Source organism: Taudactylus pleione, unplaced genomic scaffold (assembly GCF_031769625.1).
Source record: "Taudactylus pleione unplaced genomic scaffold, aTauple2 ptg000201l, whole genome shotgun sequence".
NCBI classification, from domain to species: Eukaryota; Metazoa; Chordata; class Amphibia; order Anura; family Myobatrachidae; genus Taudactylus; species Taudactylus pleione.
This window is the reverse complement of record NW_028284603.1, coordinates 37232015-37252952: the sequence shown is the minus strand read 5'-3', so window position 1 is coordinate 37252952 and position 20938 is coordinate 37232015. Positions and strand designations below refer to the sequence as shown.

Genomic DNA, 20938 nt, shown 5'->3' with positions numbered 1-20938 from the left:
AATCATTTCATAAGTGTCAAAGGCTTTTATTGACAATTACATTAAGTTTATGAAAAGAGTCAATATTTGCAGTGTTGATCTTTTTCAAGACCTCTGCAATTCACACTGGCATGCTGTCAATCAACTTCTGGGCAACATACTGACTGATGGCCGTCTATTCTTGCCTAATCAATGCTTGGAGATTGGCAGAATTTGTAGGTTTGTTCACCCACCTCTTGAGGATTGACCACAAGTTCTCAACAGGATTAAGGTCTGGGGAGTTTCCTGGCCATGGACCCAAGATTTTCGATGTTTTGTTCCCCAAGCCACTTAGTTATCAACTTTTGCCTTATGGCAAGGTGCTCCATCATGCTGGAAAAGGCACTGTTCGTCACCAGACTGTTCTTGGATGGTTGGGAGAAGTTGCTCTTGGTGGATGTTTTGGTACCATTCTTTATTCATGGCTGTGTTTTTAGGCAAAATTGTGAGTGATCCCACTCCCTTGGCTGAGAAGCTTTACTGTTGGCATGACACAGAACCCACAAATTCTGACAAACTCCAAGTATTGATTAGGCAAAGATGGGGGGCCATCAGTCAGTATGTGGCCCAGAAGTTGATTGACAGCATGCCAGGGCAAATTGCAGAGGTCTTGAAAAAGAAGGGTCAACACTGCAAATACTGACTCTTTGCATAAAAAATTTAATTGTCAATAAAAGCCTTTGACACTTATGAAATTATTGTAATTTTACTTCAGTATACCATACAAACATCTGACAAAAAGGTCTCAAAACACTGAAGCAGCAAACTTTGTGAAAACCAATATTTGTCATTCTCAAAACTTTTGGCCATGGCTGTACAAGAAGAGGTGACCGGCTTACGAGCCTGAAGCATGGTCGGAATCACCTTCCTCGGAATACCCAGACTTCTTAAAATGGTGGTTTCAATAACCACGCCGTCAAACAAAGACAACGTAAATCGGGGTGAACGAAAGGGCCCTGCTGCAGAAAGTCTGAGCGAAGGGGAAGAGGCCAAGGATCGTCCGCCAGGAGGGAGAGAATCTCTGAGTACCAAGCTCAGCCCACTTTTCCACAACCTTGTTGACCCAAGAGCAAACAAGGGCCTATCTAAGTAGAGTCCCTGCAGCTACGTAGATGGTCTTGAGTGACTTCTATCTTGCGATCTGATCCGTCCTTCAAGGTCGTAGCGCCTGGTACTGGGAGGGTAGTTTTCTTAGAAAGGCGAGAGACTGAAGAGTCCACCTGTGAATGAGTTTCCCATCTACTCCGATTATCTAGGGGAAAAGGATACAGAGACAGATGGCGCGGAAGTCGAAACTTCCGATCTGGATGTTTCCAGGCAGCCACCATCTGTTCGTCCAATTACAGGGAAACTGGAAAGGTAACAGTGGATTTAGTTTTGTTACCGAACAGGTCTGCATCCACTTATTCCTGAACATCTGTAACCGACACCTGAAGTACCTCAAGAACTGCGAGAATCAAAGCCTCCACCCCTTACGACGTTCTGGTTCATAAGAAAAGACTTCCACATCAGAGTCCTCCAGTGTCTCATCTTCCTGTGAAGAATCATTTCCATTACATTCTTCCTCCAATTGGAGAAACGCCGGTAAAACAAGAGATATGGTAAGAACTTACCTTTGTTATCTCTGTTTCTACGAAGTCCATAGGGTCCACAGGGTGACCTTGGGGTATAGCTGGATCCTCGGGCACCACGGAGTTAAAGCTTTTAGCTGCTCCCAGGATGCACTTGGGTCCATCCTCCTCTATACCCCGCCCCCGAGCCACAGGCACCTCAGTTGGTAAGCAGCCAAGGCCGGAGGAGGAGACAAAACAGAGAGAAGGAAGACTGGAACACACAAGAACCATACTCACAGAAATGGGAGACGGAAAACCGGTGACCAGTCACAGAGCCCATATGAAGCGAGGTGCGTCAGGGCGGGTGCCCTGTGGAGCCTATGGACTTCGTAGAAACAGAGATAACAAAAGGTAAGTTCTTACCATATCTCTTGTTTTCTACTTCAGGGTCCATAGGGGTCCACAGGGTGACCTTGGGGATGTCCCAAAGCAGTCCAACTAAGGGCGGGGACGCTCCTGTGCTGATAGGAGAACCCGGCGCCCAAAGGATGCATCCTGAGAGGCAAAGGTGTCAAACGCAGAGAACCTCAAAAAAGGTCTGAATGGAAGACCAGGTGGCCGCCTTACACAGCTGAACAGCAGAGGTGCCACGGCTAGCAGTCCAAGAAGGGCCCACAGACCGAGTGGAATGAGCCTTAACAGAGGCTGGAACCCTCTTCCATATAAGCCTCAATAATAACTGAACAAAGCCAACGGGCTAGAGTCTGTTTGTTGGCAGGCCAACCCCTCTTGTGAAAACCAAAGAGGATAAACAAAGAATCCGACTTCCTCACAGAACTAGTCCGGTCCACATAAACCTGGAGTGCACGGACAACGTCTAAGGAAGCCTCCCCAGCCGAAAGATCAGGCGACTGAAAGGCTGGTACAACAATTTCCTGATTAATGTGGAACCTGGAAACCACCTTAGGCAGGAAATCAGTACGAGTGCGAAGCACCGCTCTGTCCTGATGAAAAACCAGAAAAGGAGGACGACAGGAAAGCGCCCCCAAATCCGAAACCCTCCTGGCAGAAGCAATTGCCAAGAAGAAAACTGTCTTAAAAGTTAGCCACTTGAGCTCTACTGACTCAAAGGGCTCAAAAGGAGGACCCTGTAAGGCGCTGAAACCACACCGACAGAGCAGACACGTGCACCTTCAGTGAGGAAAGACGTAATCCTAAGTCCAAACCCGACTGAAGGAAAGCCAGAATACACGAAACCCGGAACACCTGGGGATCATATTTTCTGGCCTCGCACCACTGAAAGTAAGTGTGCCACACTCTGTGGTAGATCCTCGCGGAAGCAGGCTTGCCCGCCCTCAGCATGGTGGTAATAACGGAGCTAGAAAAGCCCTGAGACCTCAGGACGGCTGTCTCAAGAGCCACGCCGTCAAAGATAGTCGACCCAGATCCGGGTGAAGACAGGGCCCCTGAGACAACAGGTCCCGCCGTTGAGGTAGGAGGTACGGAGCGTCGATGGACAGGCTCCGCAGATCGGAGTACCACGGCCTTCTGGGCCAAGCTGGGGCCATCAGGATCAGTGTGCCTCCGTCCTGCTTGAACTTGCGCAGGACCCGAGGCAGCAGAGATATCCGAGGGAACAAGCAAGCCAGGTGAAACAGCCATTTCACCGACAGCGCGTCTATCAGACTTGCGCCTGCATCCCTTGTCCCGTACACGGGTAGCTTGTGATTGTGACGGGATGCCATCAGGTCCAGCTCTGGCAGCCCCCACTTGTCCACAAGTAATTGGAATACCTCTGGATGAAGCGACCATTCCCCGGGATGCACGTCGTAACGGCTGAGGAAGTCTGCCTCCCAATTGAGGACTCCCGGGATGAAGACTGCCAGGAGAGCTGGAAGATAGCGCTCTGCCCAAACCAGGACGTGGGACACCTCCGACATCACAGCTCGACTGCGAGTCCCTCTCTGGTGATTGATGTACGCCACCGTGGTGGCGTTGTCTGACTGCACCTGAACGGCCCTTCCGTGAAGAGCGGTGCCGGATGACTGCAGGGCTCTGTACACTGCCTGCAGTTCCAGGATGTTGATGGGAAGAATCGCTTCCTCCGCCGACCAACAACCCTGAAATGACAAGAGCCTGTCACCGGCCCCCAATCCCGGAGACTGGCATCTGTCGTGAGCAGAACCCATTCCGGGACCCAAAAGGGGCGCCTCGAGGAGATAAGCAGTCTGTAGCCACCAGGCCAGGGACAGACGCACCTCCGAGGACAACACCAGCATCTGAGAGCAGAGCCTGTGTGGCAATCCGTTCCATTCTGAAAGAATCAGCCTCTGCAGGGGCCTGGAATGGAACTGGGCAAACTCCACCATGTCGAATGCTGACACCATGGAACCAACTGTGAATCCGCAGCTGTAAGGAGGAGACCTTCTCTGGAGTCAGAAAAATCCGTTGCTGACGAGAGTCCAGCAGGGCCCCCAAATGAACCATCCGCTGTGATGGGATGAGAGAGGGCTTCTTCCAGTTGATCAACCACCCGTGCGCCTGTAGACAAGCGACCGTCAGATGGAGATGCTGGATCAGTACCTCCGGGGAGCTTGCCAGCAAGAGGAGGTCGTCTAGATACGGTAGCAACCGTATCCCCTGGCTCCGAAGGTGAGCCGCCATGACCGCCATCACCTTGGTAAATACCCTTGGTGTCGTGGAGAGGCCAAAGGGTAGAGCCCTGAATTGGTAGTGGTTGTGGAGAATAACAAACCGCAGAAACCGTTGGTGCGATGTTGCTATAGGCACATGGAGGTAAGCATACTGGTTATCCAGGGAGACCATATAATCCCCCGGTTCCATCGCCAGAATGATGGAACGCAAAGTTTCCATCCTGAATTTGGGAACCCTGAGAAACCTGTTCAGGGACTTCAAATTGAGGATGGGGCGATGAGAGCCATTGGGTTTCTGCACCAGAAACAGCATAGAGTAATACCCCATCCCACGTTGAGATTGTGGTACGGGTATAACGACCCCCGCCGTCAGCAAGGCCTCTATGGCTTCCTGAACCTGCAAGGCCTTGTTTTTTCCTGAGAAAGACTCGTGCAAAAAAACTGGCGAGGCGGCCTGTGCCGAAAAGACAGGGCGTACCCCTGGGAGACCACTTCTCGCACCCAGGCATCCGTGGTGGTATTGTGCCAGCACTGGGCGAATTGAAGAAGTCGGCCCCCCACTCTGGGGTCCCCCAGAGGGAGGCCCGTCCCATCATGCAGAAGGCTTATCTTCTTGCTTGGAAGAAGGGCGCCTAGCACTCCAGGCTTGCTTCTTTGGCTTTGAGGCAGTCTTGGTTGCGGACTGCCTCGGGAAGGACTGACCCTTTGCCTTGCCCTGAACCCGTAAGGAGCGAAAGGCCGAGCTCCGGACCTTAGTAGGTGTCGTAGCTGAAGGGAGGAAGGCTGACTTGGATTTTGCCAGGGTATCTACTATTTTGTCCAGGTCCGGACCAATTAAAAGGTAAGGCCTCCAAGCCTTTCTTTGAATCAGCGTCTGCTCTCCAACACCCCAACCAGAAGGATCTGCGAGCAGACACTGCTGCAGCCGAAACCCTAGAGGTCAGCAGGCTAGCATCCAAAGATGCTTCTCCAATGTAGGAAGCGGCATCTCTCATCTGTCCTAACAACGCCCTCTGGACATCCGGAGCTTCATCTGTAAACGTATCCTCCAAGGCGTTGGCCCAACCCTCAGTGGCCTTGGCCACCCAGGAGATGGCCATGGACGGTCGGGCTACAGCCCCTGAGAGAGAGTAAATAGACTTTAGACAAGTCTCCACCTTCCTGTCCGTAGGATCCTTCAGCGAGGATATAGACGGCAATGGCAAAGTAGCACTCCTGATGAGGCGTGTTACATGGGAATCGACTGCAGGCGGAGTTCCCCATTTCTTACAATGCGCTTCCGGGAATGGATAATTGGACGCCAACCGCTTCTGTGGCAGGAATCGCTTACTGGGTGTCTGCCAGGCCACCGCCATGTGATCCGTCAACTGATCAGACAAGGGGAACGCTGCAGAAGTAACCTTAGCTTTTTTAAAACTAGGATACCTCGACTTGGGAGCGGGTGCCTCATCCTCAATCAGAAGAATGGCCCGCACCACCCTAACCAGAGCCCGCACATTGATGGAAGACTTAGCCTCAGATGCCTCAGTCCAGGAGGTAGACACTGAGTCATCCTGCACCTCACCATCATCCGAGGACCTCTCAGAGTCCGATAAATGCGCAGCCGGCACCATAACTGAGCGTTTAGACGCCCTGGAGGGTACGTCACTGTGCAACATCGACTGAAAAGCCGAAGATGCTGCCGCCAAATCTTGGACAGTGTGGGAAAGCGCATCCACCCAGGGTGGAGGAGCTGCCACAGGAGCCTGAAACGGCACCACAGCCTGCTGCGCCACAGGGGTGGACTGTATATACATTGGCAACCCCGCATAGGGACCAAAAGGCTGAGACCCCGGGGGAGTCTGCAATAATTGTGGGACACCCGGGGAATGGTAGGCTGGGGCAAAGCCCTAAGTAGGGACGGCAGTCGGGACTGACAAGACGGTCCGCGATGGACACCAGCACCTGGGAAAACATCGCCTATGGTGGCTCCTGCGACATAGGAGGTTTAGACGTACCAGGGACCGCCTGGCACCGTCCGCACAGGCCGTCCTGTGACAAATCCTCCCTATCCACTCCTGCAGAACAGCGCCTGCAGGAGAACAAATACCGGAGCCACGGAGTGCTCAATCTCCTCCTCAGACATGACAGACTATATAATTAAATATACAGTTATGACATAGGAAGAAAACATGCGCACTCACCAGTGTGCTGGACAACAGCCCACAATATGGCCCTGTGTAGCACACAACTGTATGTGACGGACCTCACAAATACGTGATCTATGTAAGTGAGATCAGTAGAAACACCCTTCCCCCGAACACCTGTAGGGCTTGTAGGAGAAGGAAAGGGATAGGTATAGGCTGACAGTAAGTAGAAATTAGCACAGACAGGCAGCACTAGCAAAAGTCACATACCATGCAGGAAGATATACTCACTGCACCTTTCCACTACAATCAACCTGCCCAGATTCAGTGTCTGGGAGGGCTATAGTGCTGTGTACACTGTCCTTTTGCAGGGGAGAGGTACACAGGGGGACCGGTCCGTGTGCTCCCCGAGAGTATCTGCGCTGCCACTGGAGAAAATGGCTGCTGGAGACATCAGAGGAGGAGTGGCCGAGTATCTGCAGCTCAGCGACACCAGACTACTAGCTGAAAGGCGAGCTGAGGGGAGGAGCCGCTAGACAGGGAAGGCTTCCTCCTCTGGCTAGCATATTAACCCCCGGGTTGCCGGCATCCCGCTTGCCGCGTTATTCACCCTGGTGGTCTAGTGGTCTGGCGGGGTATGCCACCAATGGAGGGGGAGCCCCCCGCCGCCACCGCTAGCGCCCCCGGTCTTTCCCCTAGACCGGGGGCATGGGACTGCGTTTAAAAGGAACCCGCGCACCGCCGCTAATCAGCGGTGCGCGGCTTACCTTCATCTCCCCGGCGTCTCCGGCAGCAGTCCCGGGGGAAACCAGAGTCCGGCTAGTACAGACTCTGGCTTCCCCCACCGCGATCCCCAGTTCAGTACTGGCGTCGCTGTGCCAGCAGGGAGGAGCGGCAGCGTGGGCGTCTGTACAGACAGCCCATCGCTGCCGCTCTGAAGAAAAAAAAAACTGTAGTAAAAAATAAAAAGCTTTAGGGGGCTGCTCCTGCAGCCCCCCCCCCCCCCCCCCGCAGGGTGACCCGACTCCGGCCGGGCACCAGCTTAAACTGAGGTGCCTGTGGCTCGGGGGCGGGGTATAGAGGAGGATGGACCCAAGTGCATCCTGGGAGCAGCTAAAAGCTTTAACTCCGTGGTGACTGAGGATCCAGCTATACCCCAAGGTCACCCTGTGGACCCCTATGGACCCTGAAGTAGAAAGTTCATTTTCTGGACTGCCGGTTGGCACCGACATTCGATGGTCTGGAAGAAGAACTCATCATATGTATTAAACGGTCTACCGAACGGGATAAAACCTTCTGCCCATTATTGGTTGCAGAAGGGGGTTGGGAAGTACTGGGCCCGAGCAGCTTCCCTTTCCCTTCTGGAGGCGGCTAACTCAGAAGTTAGATCCGCCATAGCACCAGTAAAAGATTGCATCCAGGATGGAAGCATAAGCACATCCTGCCGAGCAATAGACTGTTCTGACATAGACACGCATCACATAGGAAATTACCCCCTGAACGTGCATGTGTGAATTTCTTCTTGCATTTAGAGCAAGCAAATAGCTTTTGTGATGTTTACCTAATCCAAACGTAACTTTTGGATTAGCTCCCCCGTGACCATGGCAACCCAGCAGAGCCTGCAGCACCAGCGTCCCTACTCTGTAAAATGGCACCGTACAGTGCAGAACTTGCCAAGGGGAATAGGGAAAAGGCAACCTTACCATAATGTATGCCCGCCTAAGCTCCGCCCCTCTAACGCTGGTCCACGGCTGGAATATATGGGGACCATGCCGCGCTATACTTCTCCCCACCTGCCTCTTTCCTGTACAGTGGGAAGCAGGATTACCACGCTGCGAGAGCCACCTGTTATAGGGCAATCGGCACTAACACTCTCCCCAAAAAATAGATCAACAGGGCTGGAGACAGCCCACAGTGCTCCGGCTTGTCTCGGGCACATTTTTAAAACTGGGGGTGATGGAGCATAGAGAGGGAGGAGCCGATCACAGCTTTAGAATTTTTTTCATTGCCAGGCTCTCTCGACCCACGTCTATACCCCAGTGTTCCCTAGTTGATGAAGGAGAAATCTAGAATATGAATAATCAAAATCAGCATAAATCGGAGGCAAAAAGGCCATTAGGCTCAAAAAAGTGTTGAGTCAGCAAGTGTAGGGTTGCTTGTAAATTGAAAATGGGTTTACTAACATATGGGCGCTAATATAATTTGTACTCATTTTAAGCATAGTACCTGAAGATATTACCAAAATGGGTTTAAAATTAATGTCATCTTCATCTTAGAATCCATTAGCAAAATCTATAACTGAAGCCTTAACATGGTCTCAAGATGAAATCTTGTGTAAAGACACCAGTCAGACTAAACAAAGATAAGAATTTCCCTATTACTACTACATGCAATAAATGGCAGCAATCTCTAAGAAATACGTATGGCTATTGATTAATATTCATCTGTGCATGGCAGCAGAGGAAAACAGATGCCGCAACTTGATGTATAGAAGGGCCTAGTCACAAGTCACTCCCTGAGAAATTCAGTGAATCCCAAGCAGTTTTCAGTGAACCATTATATTAGAACTATAACCAAAGTGTTTATCTACAATGACGTTTATATATAAAGGACACTTTATATTCACCAATAAAAAGTTTCTATATATATAAAAAAAAAAAAAAAATACTTTGGAACTAACCTGTTTCAGCTTGCAGTTTTTTTAAATTATATCCTCCTGGACCAACAAATCTTGTTCTCTTGGATAAAGGCACTTTGATGTTTTCTTAAAGTCATTAAAAAAGAAATCACATTAATCTCTGTAACGGCTTACGGCACTTACTTATGCACAGATAGCAACAGTACAGATCATCAGATCACTATCCTATGCATAGGTTTTGTTTGCATGTATGCGAATGTCTAACTAAATGAATAAGCTACTTTATTAATCCTATTGTAAAATAGAAGCATTAATTATTCAACAATATCTTCCCAGTAAGGTGCTGATGTTCAGCATAAATCTTCATTATTCAGTCACATCATTGGAGTCTTTTGGGGGGATACGTTTGCAAAATCCTTTCCAAAAGGACTTTATCCTACAACTATTTTTTTGCTAACAATTACCTTGCACAATTGGGCTGCAGGGTGCATAAAGTTCAAGTGCCGTGTCATGTGGATGTAGTTTTAGCCATTTGTGCTACTCACTGGAAACCACATCGTGCTGGATTTGAGAAGCTGCAATGTGGTTTATGTGTAGACAGAGGCTTGATGAAGTTTAACACCAGAAAGATACTATAGCACAGTGTATCTAACAAATAAAGATACAGGACATGGTATAAAAAGGTCTAGAATAACTTAGGTTTTCAGCTACCTTTTACTAAAGGTTCAGCTTTCTGAAATGGCAGGTGCACATCTTAATTAGAAAAGTATGATTCCAATGCTAAGATGTTTACAGGGCATTGCCTTATCTATATCACTAGGATACAAGGTTTTAGGAAAATGTCAAATCTTTTTGTTCTTATGGTGCTTTCACAAGAGCTAGATGGATCAATTTGGCATGCTTACCAGGACTATTTAACTTGAGGTGTGCAAACTCATACGCTATTCTGGTGGCTCTATACCCCAATATGGGGTGGTGGCAATTTTTTTTTTTTTTTGCAATTTGGAGGAAATGTTAATGAAACCTACTATATGTAAGGAAGAAATAGAAAAACTACAATGTATTCAGTGTTAAAGTAAAAAGGTCAGGAGTGGAAAAAAAAAGAAAAACCTTTCAAAATTATTTTTTTTTAAAGAGTCAATTAAAAAAGTACAAAGGGATTGACCAGTCTGTAAAGCACAAAGTACCGTATGTATATCACGATTGGTTACTTCCAGTACAGAAAAACTAAACAATTCAAAGAATGTAAGAACTTTAGCATTTCAAACAGTACATCATACAGTAGTAGTCAACGTTCTTCTTCCTAAGAACCTATAAAATACTTGATACCTTTGACATGAGACTTCAGGGTTCCTTGTTTGGGGGGGTTCAATTTCCAGTTTATAAATAGGAATTGTTAACTTCTATTAAAACATATTCTCTAAATTCATAGGGGGGCACTGAAAACCATGATGTGAGTAATTGGGAGAGATTATTCAGGTAAAATGTTCCCTTACATTGGGAGGAACAGGTTTTTCCACCTCAAGGTAAGCATGATGGCCCTGGTAAGCATGCCAAATTGATCCATCTAGCTCTTGTGAAAGCACCATAAGAACAAAAAGATTTGACATTTTCCTAAAACCTTGTATCCTAGTGATATAGATAAGGCAATGCCCTGTAAACATCTTAGCATTGGAATCATACTTTTCTAATTAAGATGTGCACCTGCCATTTCAGAAAGCTGAACCTTTAGTAAAAGGTAGCTGAAAACCTAAGTTATTCTAGACGCTATGATAAATCCTTCCCCAAGCACCTTCAGTATGTTCTCAACCACTCTGTCGGAGAACCAAATCTGTAAACAGATTATGCCACACCATTAAAGTCAGGGAGAAAACAGGGACCACGAGTTAACAGATCCTGCCTTAAAGGAAAAATCCAAGTCAGTCCCACTGTCCTTTTTAGGATCTCTGTGTACCATGATCTCCTTGGAGAGTCAGAAGCTGCTTGAGGATGTACAGGAGCATCACCACTGAGGGGAAAATATAAATCTTATGAAGTCCCAAGAAACACTCACAACATCCACTGGAAACACCTGATCCTTAAGCAGTACTTTTCTACCTTGTGCTTCAATCTTGAGGCAATTATGTTGATTTCTGGGTGAAACCACCATTCCAAAATCTGAGGAGACATCTTGATCAAGAAACCTGTCTTACTACCAGTATTCCAACTCTTTGTATAAACAGTACTATAATATTCTGCACTGGTGTCCCCCATGGATCACAGACTCTGAAACAAGACCATGAATGAGACAGCCTCCCCCCAGCACTAAATTTTCATAATCGTCCGATTCAATAGGGCAAGCTGTTCAGTTTGTCGTCTCTCTGTAAAAGGAACGTCTGTTTCTATGGTGAAAGACTTTCAAGAGTTCTATCCGGAACAGCCTTGCCTTAAAACCTTTTGAACTGTACGTATTCAAAAGTATACACCATCTTCATCTGAACAGTCATGCAAATATTAACTGTTTGTTTAAGAGCCAATAAACACCTCAACAGTCACTGCAATGAGACTATATGGTCCATAAAGAGAAAAAAAAACCTGGTATTTAGTGTTGAACTAAAAATACTGCAATGGAACTATATCGGCTTCCCATTAATTTATAATTTAACTATTGGTGCCCAAAGTCTGTACTGCCTCATAACACTACAAGAGCAAACTTTGGCTTTATTAGAAAACCTTCCAGGTAAGGGAGGGTCATCCCACCCTTGGACCTCAGAACAGTGGTCATGATCGCCATATTCATGGTAAAGGCCTGTGGGACTGAAACTAGAAATGGTGTGAGTGAACTGTAAATCTGAGAAAGCATTGCTGGCCCTCCAAGATGGGAAGACGCAAGTTAACATGCATGGTTACCATGAACTTGACTCATTTCATGGCATTGATGATCTTAACAATTTCATCTTGAAAGATGAAATGGACTTAATTTGGTTCTTCGACTTAAAAGGGGTTAGCAAAACAACGATAAGTGTTTTTATTCGGAAACTAGAATAACCGCACCTCTGACTAGAAAGGCGTGAATTGCTGGGTCTGAAATTTCTCCTGATTTTCAGCAAAACTGGTGGTGAAAAACGTCTGGGTGGAGATCAATCGAATACATTTTCATTCCATGATGTCACTTACTAGGAATATTGAGTAAAAAAGAACAAATGATGCTGCATCCGCTGGGTGGGTAGGCTGCCCTTTATGCAGAATATTTGTCTATGGGATTGGCTGCTGGTCTCTTTTCCTCTAGACTACCCGGACAGGTGTATCTTGAAAGTTGAGTCTTTCCTTGGCTGATATCCCGAGAGCAAAAAAAACAAGAACGCCAAATACTACGTCCCCAAAAAAAGTCTTCTTACACCTGCATCCTAGGACCTAAGCCAGAGGGTGTAGAGAGCAAAGACCATTGAAGCCAAAATTCTAGCTACGGTCAGACTAAGAACCAGAGCCAAGTCATCCAGGTATTCAAAACACCACTGGGATGTTTTTAAGCAAGGTCACTAATTCAGAATCACCCCTACCAGACTCCAACCCTCCCAACGTTGCTCAGGCCACTATATAAATTAATTTTACGATTGTTTTAATTTTCCTATACTTGTAATCATGCAGCATTCAGGATCGGAATGGTGGTAGCTTTAGATAATTTCGCTATGGTAGCATCCACCTTAGGTAGACTTTTACATTTTGCAGTATGGCTCTTTAAGAAAATCCGAAACTTACTTTCAGGTTTCAGAAATTTTCTAGCTGTGATGGCAGAGATAGCCTTCTGTGATGTATTCACACAAGGGGAGCAGGAGACAGCAGTAGACAAAGGGGAACAGAGCCTTTCATCCCTCTTGGTGCTCTTAATGTACACAACAACTAATACCCCTTTCAGACATACTGAGATTCCCGCGATTTTGGCCTGCCTCGGCCAAAATTCCCGGGTCTCATGTCTGTGTGAAACATGTTCCCGGGTAGCCGACCCTGCAATTGACCAGGGTATTTGCTGGGACTGAAGTCCCGGGAAGACTACCCTGCTCTAGTGTGAATGGTGCAACCCGGGGATTTTACTCCCGGGCTGCACCAGGCAGTTTCTGATTGGCCCTGGCTCTGACTGAGCCACCGGGGAGGCGGCACCAGCGGCGGTAACAGCGCCCGCACCCCTTCCCAAACTCAGCGCTGGCAGCACTGAGAGCAGCGGCCCCCCAGTACCTGTAATTACCGGTGGTAGCAGCACCGCCGGTAACAGCGACCGCACCTCCCCCCCTTCCCATACTCAGCGCCGGCAGCACTGAGAGAAGCAGCCCCCCCTGTCCCTATAATTACCGGCAGTAGCAGCGCCACCGGTAACAGCGCCCGCACCTCCCCCCCTTCCCATACTCAGCGCCGGCAGCACTGAGAGCAGCGCCCCCCCTGTCCCTGTAATTACCAGCAGTAGCAGCGCCACCAGTAACAGCGCCCGCACCTCCCCCCCTTCCCATACTCAGCGCCGGCAGCACTGAGAGCAGCGGCTTCCCTGTCCTCAGCCCCAGCGGGGGAACTTTCCGGCTGTCGCCAGGCAGAAGTGGAGGGAGAGATTACAGCCTCCCGGTATTCTCACTGCTGCACGGAGCTGCGCTTGGAAACTACAGGTACAGGGAGACTGCTCTGCTCTTTCACACATGCTGCATACGGGAGAGGGGCTGGGGGGGGGAGAAAGGGAGTAGGAGCAGATATTTTCAGTGACCTGTCCCTCTGTCACTTTCCCCACCTGTCCACCTGCCACTTTCCCCACCTGTCCACCTGCCACTTTCCCCACCTGTCCCTCTGCCACTTTCCCCACCTGTCCCTCTGCCACTTTCCCCACCTGTCCCTCTGCCACTTTCCCCACCTGTCCCTCTGCCACTTTCCCCACCTGTCCCTCTGTCACTTTCCCCACCTGTCCCTCTGCACCTTACCATCCACTTTAATAAAACTCTGAAAAACTCTGAAAAACCCTGAAAAACCCTGCTCGTCTGAATGGTGCTACCGGGGATTTCCCGGGTAGACACTGTAGTGTGAAAGGGGGGTCTAGACCAAATACCCGGGATTTTTCACAGGAGAAATTCCTGGGTCTGAGCAGGAAATTTCCCGGGTTGTATGTCTGAAAGGGGTATAAGTTGCTCACAGGATGGGGTTATAGAGGAAGGGAAGAGCAACGTTTTGTGCAGAAATGCTAGTGTCCAAGTTGGAGTCACTATGCCCCATGGCTTTCAGAGTCCCCAAGTGGATGTAAGAGAAAAGACTGTAAATATTTACATATGGGATAATACACTCCTCTCTACACTAAGTGCCTGATTCAGAGATGTTATCGAGTTGATCATGATAATCAGTAAACTGCGCATGCATCCAAGTTGCACTGGGCATGCGTCAAAGTACTTTACCATAGTCGCTCGCTGCAACTTTTTACTCACAGTGTGATTGACAAGCCGGCAGTGTTTGAGGGAGGTAATGGGGAGTGGTGGCAAAAACACAGGTTTGTCATGACAGTTTCCAGGGCATGTCGTTGCCTGCAATCCCGTACACAAGAAACATGGCTACGTCGTTTTACTTCCCACGGCCATTCTGCGGGACCATAGACTTACTCAGGATTGGGACAACTGAATGATCTGCAACCAATGCGGTGTCTGTGCGCAACTTTCTATGCAGATGCTTTGATGTGCAAAGCCGCAGGTGGCCATCTCAACACATCTCTCGACGGCTGCAACATTTGCATATTTCCGTACAGATGCAGCTGCAATGCCATTAGCATACATCTGTGAATCAAGCCCTAAATTATATATTAGCTTTCTGTGACATGTTTAAAAGTAATCCTCACTAGCTTCTATTACTTAATATACATAATTTACAGTAATGAGCATAAGAGTGGGAACATACATACTGTATACAAATACTATACTATATTACCTGTTACAGGGCTGTTTCCTTTCCTTACTTCCCTTGGCTTTGCAATGGTTTTATTCATGATTTGCAGAATTTCTCTTTTTGCCACTGATATATAAAACAGACAGGATTTTGAGGTTACAGGTATATCATAGAACGACCACACACCATAGAGTGGTATACTTATTACATACACATTATTTATATATTTTATTTTGATAAGGGGGTATTACAGATATTTACCATTCACCCTCATTACACCAGACATTTTCTTTATGAGCTATGCTATGATGTACTATCATAGTAAGGTCAATTACAATCCATGTGTCAGATGAGCTGCACAGCAGCCAGTTACAGTAATCACTGCATCATGGATTACACTGTATAAGAGCTAAATTGCTGGCTACATATTAAAAACACATTCAGACATACAGTACTTACCACTCCCCTGCTGGATAGCTTCCATAACAACTTTTAGTGGCAACCCTGGGATTTTAATATCTGCCTATAAAGTGAGAGGGAATACAATTAATTTAAATTCTGTGCAATAAAATGTCTACATTAAAGAAAACTCAAGAAATATTAAACATTTACCTGCAATGCTGTTATACCTTTACTGCTACCAGCCATTTTAAAATCCATATCACCATTGTAATCTTCAATGCCCTAAGATTAAAAAAAACAAAACACCCTCAGGTTTTGTTAAAGTAATATTTCAGATCACATGCATATGAACCTTTACTAATACATTCACATTTATTAGCCAATGTTGCATAGTTTATATTTACTATACACATTAACGCTTGTGTTAAATGCCACTTCATCAAGTCTAGACCTCCGTTTGATCCCGCAATAATAACCTAATCCTACTTCTAAAAAAAAAAACCACCCCAAAATGGCCGCGATTGAAGCCCGGTACTCACGCTCTAGTAAACATAGGTGGAACGCAAAAATCAAAGATTTCTGCGAGGTGGAACGCAGAGGACTTCCGGTTCCACCGGAAACACAGTGGAACGCGAGCCACTTCCTTTTCATAACCGGAAGTGATGTAAAGCTAACAGCCGAAATGTCCTGTGGAAGGCGGGAATCAGAACACTAATAAGGGCCATTTGGAGGGTATAAATACAGCCTTTTTTCACATCACATGTTAACTACTGGATTTTAGAAAGCTTTCTGCGGTGGTGCCTGACTATTGAGCCCGGGACCTTATGCTAAGGATTTAGCACCAGCCCACCGCAGCAAAGATCTTTAGTGAGGAAGTTGACTTTAAGGAACTCCACTCTTGTACCATTATTTCCTGTTTTTTAGGTGATCTTATGTATGTTTTTAAGTAATAAACCTAATTGTTATTTCCCCTGTATTTGTAGGTAAATTTGGTTTATTTTATCCCTCAATACATGTTCAAGCGCCATTCTGCAACACATTGTTTTTTACTATATACATTAAAACAAGACATGTCATTGACAAGAATAGGTCTCAAAATGCTGAAGATGTACAAAGTAGGATTTGGTGCCAGTAACAATGCCTATACAGAGCTGAAGATGCTATTGATAAAGCAATCGAAGACAATCAAACAAAGCACAAGCCAGGAGTTGTTTAAGACAAACGAAAAGTAATGGTGATTGTGACAGGATGGGTTTACTATGCCACATGGTCAGTGGAGGCAGGACAATAGATTTGTTCTTAGGTTCCTCTTCCTGTTAGTAACCCGCCATTAATGACCTCTTCTAGTACTTGGCCACCAGACACTCACCGACACAAAAGCACATTGATCTGGTGACCAGAGTTGCAGAATCACTATCAGTCTCCATCGCTAGCACCTGGTATCACTTTCTACTGTGTGTGTAACTTTAATATTTCCCTTAAACTACTTCCAGTACTTGGGGTCGCTAAAGTCTGTTGCCTCCATCCAAGCTGAAAATGTCTACAGTACAGACAAGAACAGAAACCTTTGAGCTGCCACAGACAGAGAGCTGAACTTGGCTGTTACTAGGGCTTCCATGAGGAATCCCACAAGCTCTACAAGAAAAGAAAAAATCAGTGCTGCCGCCCTTTGGTCCCCATGCAGTTCAGCATCCCAAATATCGTTGGGTACCTTATCTCATATGTTGCTTCCTGCAGAATTCAAGCAAAGCTTATATGGAGCTACTGTGGGGGATTCCCAGTACTTCCTTCAACGAAGGACCCAGTGGATCCACTAGGCAACTAGAATGAGTGATAACTTCAGTTTGTTTATTTAAAACAATAAACCGGTGTCAGTCACATCATCATTAGGCGAACTACATCAACGTCTTATATTTAAAATATTTCTTAAACCATTAGCAGGGAATAGGACAGGCCCGGTAATACTTCAAAACATTTACACATTGTTGTTTTACATTAATCTACAGATGCACTTTGCAAAGGAAAAAGTTCTTTTACATAACAATTGAGGTGTCGTTGTACTAGACATTAAGCAACATCTTACGCAACATATTCCATGGCTTAGAGGTGTGAAAATTGCTTAAAACCAAATGATGCATCACACACAATAGTTATTAAGGTCTATAATTTCTATGCTTTGTGCCCTATACACCCCCTTTATAAATTCCAATCACCAACTGTGCACAAAACTGCTCACAAGTAACTGGTTGCACACTATACAGCACTGAACACACCTTCAAAATGTCCATGAACCTCTTCCAGAAATCGCATTTGGAATTCATACGTTGCAAGACACCTTAAACCAGGGGTCTTCAAACTTGGCCCTCTAGATGCTGTGGAACTACACATCCCAGCATGCACTGCACATAGTTTTAGCATTCTGTTATATCAAAAAGGTGGCAGTGCATGCTGGGATGTGTAGTTCCACAGCAGCTGGAGGGCCAAGTTTGAAGACCCCTGCATTAAACTCTGGGGTATAGAGGCTCAGCAAAACAGTTTGGCCAAGTTCATTTTATCTCAAGTCTAAACACCAATTGCACACCCCCTCCCCTCCCCCATACCATGCACAGTCCTTCAGTATTTAGGTTTTTTTTAAATAGCCCCAAAGACAGAATAAAGGAAGAATCAAAGAAAAAAAATGAAAGAACAGTGCTAAACTGTAACCATAACAAGGATAGAATAAGAGTGTATAGGGTATTCATAATAGCCAGCAGCGTGCAAGTTTTTATAATACTACTTCAAATACAGTTGCAGTTCATGCTAGAGTTGCAGTAAAAAACAGTGAGTAGCAGTAAAAAACAGTGAGTAGCACGTGTAGCACTTTGTGGGTGATTAAGATACTGAGTCAGTTAGATCAACAACCCACATACAATTGATTAAAATTCACAATCCAATTAAAATAATCCTCCAGATGAACAATCTTAATGTAACTTGTTTGTGTGGTATAATAGGTAAAAATTCTCAGTATCACAATATATTGATTAGCCAGAGAATTTTGTTACAATAAAAATATAAAATTCTATCTATATAATAATCAAATGTGTGCCTCTCCGTTTGCCCTGTATGCACGGCCAGAATTTTGGATCCAGCACCAGCACATTTGGAATTGTGGTGTAGTTTGACCAGGATTCGGTTTTTGCCTAGGTTTGAACTTCGTTAGGACCACACACTGTCACACAATCCCTAAAAATAGGGACACAAACTACACAGGTTCTGGGGCTGGCTCTAGTGGAAACTGGCAGTCTGCCAAAAATCTGTGTGAAAGCTACAAAAGTATCCTTTTAACCTCAGTCTGACGTTAATATGAACTTGCATGAGTTATAAAGTTGGTCAGCTGCTCTGAGTTAAGGTGAGTACATACTAGATGATATGTTGTCCCGCAGATCAAAGCAGTAAATCGGGTACATCGTCTAGTGTGTACCCATGATACGTGCGCTCCCGTGGGTCGTTAACGTCATCGGCCGTCGGCCTACTGCAGGGCCCATTCAGGTTATGCCACACAGTATTACCCCCTATACACATTATGCCACACAGTAGTAGTGCCCATTATGCCACACAGTAACGTCCCCTACACTACACCAATGACATTTAACCTATTCTAACTCGCTGCATATTAAAAAAATTTAAACTGCCAAGGCACACCAGTAGTTTTTTTTTTTTTCAAACATAATATACAACAATATTTAATATATGTTGATATTTGTCATTATTTCTGTTATAATTAGCTAAAATTAAACAGAATCACAATGGCCCCGCAGGAAAAAAAAACACAACAGTGGCCCCCACAGAAAAAACACAACAGTGGCCGCCATAGAAAAAACACAACAATGGCCCCCACAGAAAAAACACAACAATGGCCCCCACAGAAGAAACGCATTCACAATGACCCCCACAGAAAAAGCACAAATGCAATGCCTCCCACAGAACAAACATTCACAATGGCTCCCCACAGAGAAAAAAAAAAAAAAATGACATATGGTAAGAACTTACCCTTGTTATCTCTATTTCTACGAAGTCCATAGGGTTCCACAGGATACCTTGGGGTATAGGCGATGGCGGCAGACATCCAGGCACCACAGAGTTAAATTTTCAGCCTCCCAGGATGCTCTGGGGTCCCTCTCCTATACCCCGCCCCTGAGCCTCAGGCCACTCAGTTTCGTAACAAGCCATAGGCCGGAGCAGGAGCAAAAAAAGACAGAGAAGACAGTCTGGAAAACACAAGAATCACATTCTCACCAGAAGGAGACGGAGAAACCGATGACCAGATCAAAGCCCATCTGCAGTACTGGTGCGACAGGGCGGGAGTCGTATGGAACCCTATGGATGTCCCAAAGCAGTATCCTTTAAGGGTGGGGATGCTCCTGTGCTGTAAGGAGAATCCGCCGCCCGAAGGAAGCATCCTGAGAGGCGAAGGTATCAAAAGCATAATACCTTACAAAATATGGACAGATGACCACGTGGCTGCCAATCACCGCTGAGGCGCCACGTATACTGCCCACGAAGGACCCACAGACCTAGTGGAAGAGCTTTAATAGAGGATGGAACAGGAAGACCTGTGAATCCATCCTGCCAAAGTTAGGGTAGTGGCAGGCCAACCCATTTTATGGAAACCAGAAATGACAAAACCGAGAGTCTGATTTCCTAAATGGACTGGTACGGTCAACTTAAATTCTTAGAGCCCATACCACTTCCAAAGAGGCCTCACCAAGAAAGGGCTGGGGAAGTAAAGGCAGGTACTATAATTTCCTCATTGATGTGGAAACTAGACACCACCGTAGGTAAAAAACCAGGGCAAGTGAGAAGCACTGCCTTGTTCCTAGGAAAGATGAGAAAAAGGGAGATCTACATGACAGAGCCCCCCATTCTGAGATCCTACCGGCCGAATCAATGGCCAGAAGGAATACAGTCCTAGCCGTAAGCCATTTGAAATCCACTGAGCCCAGTGGATCAAATGGCGGTCCTCAGAAAGCCCTAAGGACCACAGCCAAATCCCAAGGAGCCACAGGTGGAACAAAGGGATGCTGAATATAATGTACACCCTGCACAAAGGTGCGGACATCAGGAAGAGTAGCAATCCTACGGTGAAACCAACAGGGCAGAAACCTGCACCTTCAGGTAAGCAAGGCGAAGACCGTTATCTAAGCCCACCTGTAGGAAAGCCAACACTCTGGATATCCGGAATACCCGAGGAGCATAGCCTCTAGGGCGACACAACTGAAAGAAAGTATGTCATACCTGATGGTAAATTCTTGCAGATAAAAGCTTCCGAGCTCTTAGCATGGACAGAGGCCCTGTTAACTATAGAGCTGGAAAAACTCCTAGACCTTAAGAGGGCAGTCTCCACCGCCACACCGTCAAGGACAGACAACCCAGGTCTGGGTATCAGCCAGGATCCTGAGACAACAGGCCCGGTCGTAGAGGCAACAGCTTCGGAGTGTTAACTGAAAGGCTCCAAAGATCTGAGTAATAGTGCCGTCTGGCCCACGCACGTGCTATCAGCAGGAGCGCGCCTCCTTCTTGCTATTACTGGAGGAAGAAGGGATAACGGAGGGACGAGGTACACAACTTGGAAGGTCCACTGGACCTACATACGTCTACCATAAGAGTCTCATCTCTGAAAGGCTC

The 20938-nt window shown here is 46.6% G+C and overlaps 1 protein-coding gene across 1 annotated transcript in view; it reads right to left on the bottom strand.

Moving 5' to 3' along the window:
- PNPT1 (polyribonucleotide nucleotidyltransferase 1) overlaps positions 1-20938 on the bottom strand; it is an 86019-nt gene that overhangs the window by 21729 nt on the left and 43352 nt on the right. The window contains exons 20-23 of the mRNA XM_088477327.1: positions 15485-15556; positions 15332-15395; positions 14915-14998; positions 9032-9115 (exon numbers count right to left, since the gene is read on the bottom strand). Coding sequence (XP_088333453.1) covers positions 9032-9115; positions 14915-14998; positions 15332-15395; positions 15485-15556 — 304 coding nt within the window. The remainder of the gene's footprint in view (positions 1-9031; positions 9116-14914; positions 14999-15331; positions 15396-15484; positions 15557-20938) is intronic.